Source organism: Micromys minutus, assembly GCF_963924665.1.
Source record: "Micromys minutus genome assembly, chromosome: 30".
In the NCBI taxonomy this organism is placed as follows: domain Eukaryota; kingdom Metazoa; phylum Chordata; class Mammalia; order Rodentia; family Muridae; genus Micromys; species Micromys minutus.
In genome coordinates, this window is record NC_137965.1 from 30,668,797 (window position 1) to 30,672,466 (window position 3,670).

The window sequence follows — 3,670 nt, forward strand, 5'->3', positions numbered from 1 at the left end:
AATTATTTTGACTCATTTGTTCCAAATAGCCTTCATACACTTACACTGTCTGTCCTTCAAGTGTTCCTGCCTTCACTAACTGTTCCTGCCTTGCATTCTTGTAGTTCAAATCCACAGCCACAATACAATTCAGCACTGTAAGATCAGCTGTTTTATTTTTATTTTGAGACAGGGTCTTACCAAGTTCCCGGGCCTGGCCTTGAATTCATGAACTCTAGTATTACAGGTAAGCCCACCATACCTTGGCTTAGAACCAAGTTTTCCAGGAAAAGAAGCAAACCTCACCACCAACTCAGAGAGTCCCTTCCTGTTCTAAACTGGTTTCTCCTAGTCTTGTTCTATTGCGCTGCCTCCATCAGAGCTGATTCAAATAAATTTCCCATTTTCAAAAACAAACTTTTAAAAGACCCAAGTTTGCTAATACTTGGTATGGGTCAGGCACTGTGCTGAGATAGACATTACATTTGCACTCCAAAAATAACCTGACCTAGTTGTGACAAAAAGGACTCGTAAGGGACAACAGTGAGCAGGGGCAGAGGTGAGCTGGTGAACGGGTGTGGTGGAGGTAGTTTGGACATCATGACGATGACAGTGACGATGGATTCCACGCGCATTTGGAAAAGAAAGCCACAGGATTCGATGTGGGAGACACCGAAGGGTGAGCTGGTGACTCTCCAGAATGAATCCGCTGATGGTGAGCAAAATGTGTGGCCTGCCTGAAGGCCCTCCTGCCCTTCCTGTGGTTGGACGCTCTCTCTCCGGTGTGGACTCTCTTGTGTTGGTTAAGGTGTCCGATCTGGATGAAGGTTTTCCTACACTCCTTACACTCATACGGTTTCTTCCCAGAATGGATTCTCTGGTGTACACTGAGGGACTGACGGTGGCTAAAGGCTTTGCCACATGCACTGCACTCATAAGGTTTCTCTCCCGTGTGACATCTACGATGACAGATAAGGGACGACTTGGTCTTGAACGCCTTCCCACATTCCACACACTCGTAGGGCCTCTGGCCAGTGTGGAGTCTCTGATGTTGAGTGCAGGAGGAGCCGTCGCCAAAGGCCTTCCCACAGTGCAGGCATTTATAGGGCTTCTCTCCAGTGTGAACCCTCTGATGTTGAAGGAGGTGAGTGGTCTGGCTGAAGGCCTTGCCACATTCCTTACAGTCATATGGCTTCTCCCCCGTGTGAGTCTTCTGATGTTGTGCAAGGTGAGCCTTCTGAGTAAATGCCTTACTGCAAACCTGGCATCCGTAGGGCTTCTCTCCTGTATGAATTCTCTGGTGCATGGCAAGTTGTGAGCTGATGCTGAAAGATTTCCCACACTCCCCACACTCAAAGGGCTTCTCCCCAGTATGGATCCTCAAATGACTAGCAAGATGTATATTCTGCCTGAAAGCTTTCCCACACTCCTTACATTTGAACGGCTTTTCTCCAGAGTGCACTCTTTGATGCTGAGTGAGGGAGGCATGGTGGCTGAAGGCTTTCCTGCAAACCTCACACTCGTACGGTTTCTCTCCAGTGTGGATCCTTTGGTGCACAGTGAGGGATGAGCCGTACCTAAAGGATTTGTGACACACATCACAGGTGTACGGTTTCTCTCCAGTGTGAATCCTCCTGTGTTGGTTAAGTCCTATGTGGTCACTGAAGGCTTTCCCACAGTCGATGCAGTCGAAAGGCTTCTCTCCGGTGTGATAGTACCTCCAGTGACGAACTAGTGAGGTGTTCTGTATGAAAGCTTTGCCACACTCCAGGCACTCATACGGCTTCTTGCCTGTATGACACCTCTGGTGCCGTGCGAAGGAGGAGCCATCACTGAAGGCCTTCCCACACTCACTGCATTTATAGGGCTTCTCTCCAGTATGAATTCTCTGGTGGACGGTAAGGGATGAGCTCTGGGTGAAAGTTTTCTTACATTCATTGCATTTGAAAAGTTTTTTCCCTGAGTAGATTCTGGTTTCTTTTATGACTGTTGGATTTGGGGGGAAAGTTTTACCTGAGTCACAATTATGACTTCTCTCTTCAGAACTGTTCAAATGAAACCATCTTCCAGATTTGATACATATAACATCTCTCCCCTCTGAGAAGACTCTGTTCTGAGTAACCGTCTCTTGCTCGAATGGTGTGTTTTGCCCATTCCTTTCAGACACACACTCAGAATCCAGATCTCCTCTGAAGGCAGAGCACTCACGTTTAGTGTTCCAAGTTCTGCCTGTTACCCTTGCAGCATATGAGTCCTGCCTTCGAGGCAAATCCTGGGCTTCCTGTACAAACTGCTGGCCTGAAACAGACCAAGAAAACACATCTCCTTTATTACTCATCACGAGGAGATCTGCTTCTCTCTTCTTGCAATATATCCCCGTCCACCCTATCCTACACACACACACACACACACACACACACACACACACACACACACACACACACATACACATACACTTTCTCTCTCCCCTCTCTCTCTCTCTCTCTTTCTCTCTCTCTCTCTCTTTCTCTCTCTCTCTCTCTCTCTCTCTCTCTCTCTCTCTCTCTCTCTCTCTCTCTCTTTCTCTCTTTAAAATAATTATTAAGCAAACAAAAACCAAGAAGATAAGACTCAGACCTGGGAGGAAACAGGCCTTACCTAAGGACCCCAGGTCATCACAGTTCTCCCATGTCACATTCTTACAGAAATTCTTCTGAGCTGACACCAGCTCTGGAGGACTGTCTCTATTCACATCTGAGTTGGTCTTCAGGCCCTAAAAAGGTATAAAGATATTGATGACCCTGGGTGGCCAGAGGAGGGAGGAATGCACCCATACACTGTAAATGGCAGTCTGTGTTACTTGGGTGCTGAACAATTGAGGTTAGATTGTGAACAGCCTTATTTTGTATGTGTGGGGAGGTGGGGTGTGGCAGAGTGGGGTCCTCTGGGAAAACTCTCTGCTATCCTCATGAGATCAGCTGTGTCTGCTTGTATGAGACCAGCAAGACACGGGCTGGTGGCACTCTGACAGACAGTAGGGAGGTTGCAGGACCCTCACTGGAGATTCCAGTCCCTCCTAGATACCGGATGAAGTTGTGCTCTAACTGCAGTGTCAGAAAGTATACAAGCTGGGGGGTTATTAAAGGGGGTTCCACCTATGCCACTGTGAAAGAGCAACTGTTCATCATGGGTGAAAACTTTCCAGTGCACCCACTTTGGGGTCACCCACACTTCTCCCAGTATCTCCTGACCTGCTCTGGAAGAAAAGCCAGTAAATGCATTAGTTCCCCTGGATGAAGTCTGGTGGAACCACAGTCATGTGTTGGTTGGTTTTATGTCAAGTTGACACAGGCAAGAGTCATTTGAGAAGAGAGAACCTTCATTGAGGAAATAATCCTACCAGAAAGGCCTATAGGCAGGCCTGTAGAATATTTTCTTAATTAGAGATTGATGTGGGAAGGCCCAGCCCATTGTAACTGGTGCCACCACTAGACCTGTGGTCCAGATATAAAGAGAGGCTGAGCAAGCCACGGGGAGCAAGCCTGTAAGCGGCACCCCTCTATGACCTCTGCATCAGCTCCTGCCTCCAGGTTCCTTGACTTGCCTGAGTTTCTGCCCTGACTTCCCTGGACAATGGACTACAGGCTGTTATATGAAATAAAACCTTTGCCCCCGAGTTGATACAACAATGGTGTTGTATCACAGTGACAGG

At 47.7% G+C, this 3,670-nt stretch overlaps 1 protein-coding gene across 1 annotated transcript; it reads right to left on the bottom strand.

Moving 5' to 3' along the window:
• Positions 1-577: 577 nt before the first annotated feature.
• On the bottom strand, positions 578-1,917 carry LOC308439970 (uncharacterized protein; the record flags this gene model as incomplete). Its single annotated transcript, XM_080941905.1, has 2 exons — positions 578-1,867; positions 1,912-1,917. 2 exons carry the CDS (start codon positions 1,915-1,917, stop codon positions 578-580), a joined length of 1,296 nt encoding a protein of 431 aa, XP_080798031.1.
• Between the last annotated feature and the right edge of the window lie 1,753 nt (positions 1,918-3,670).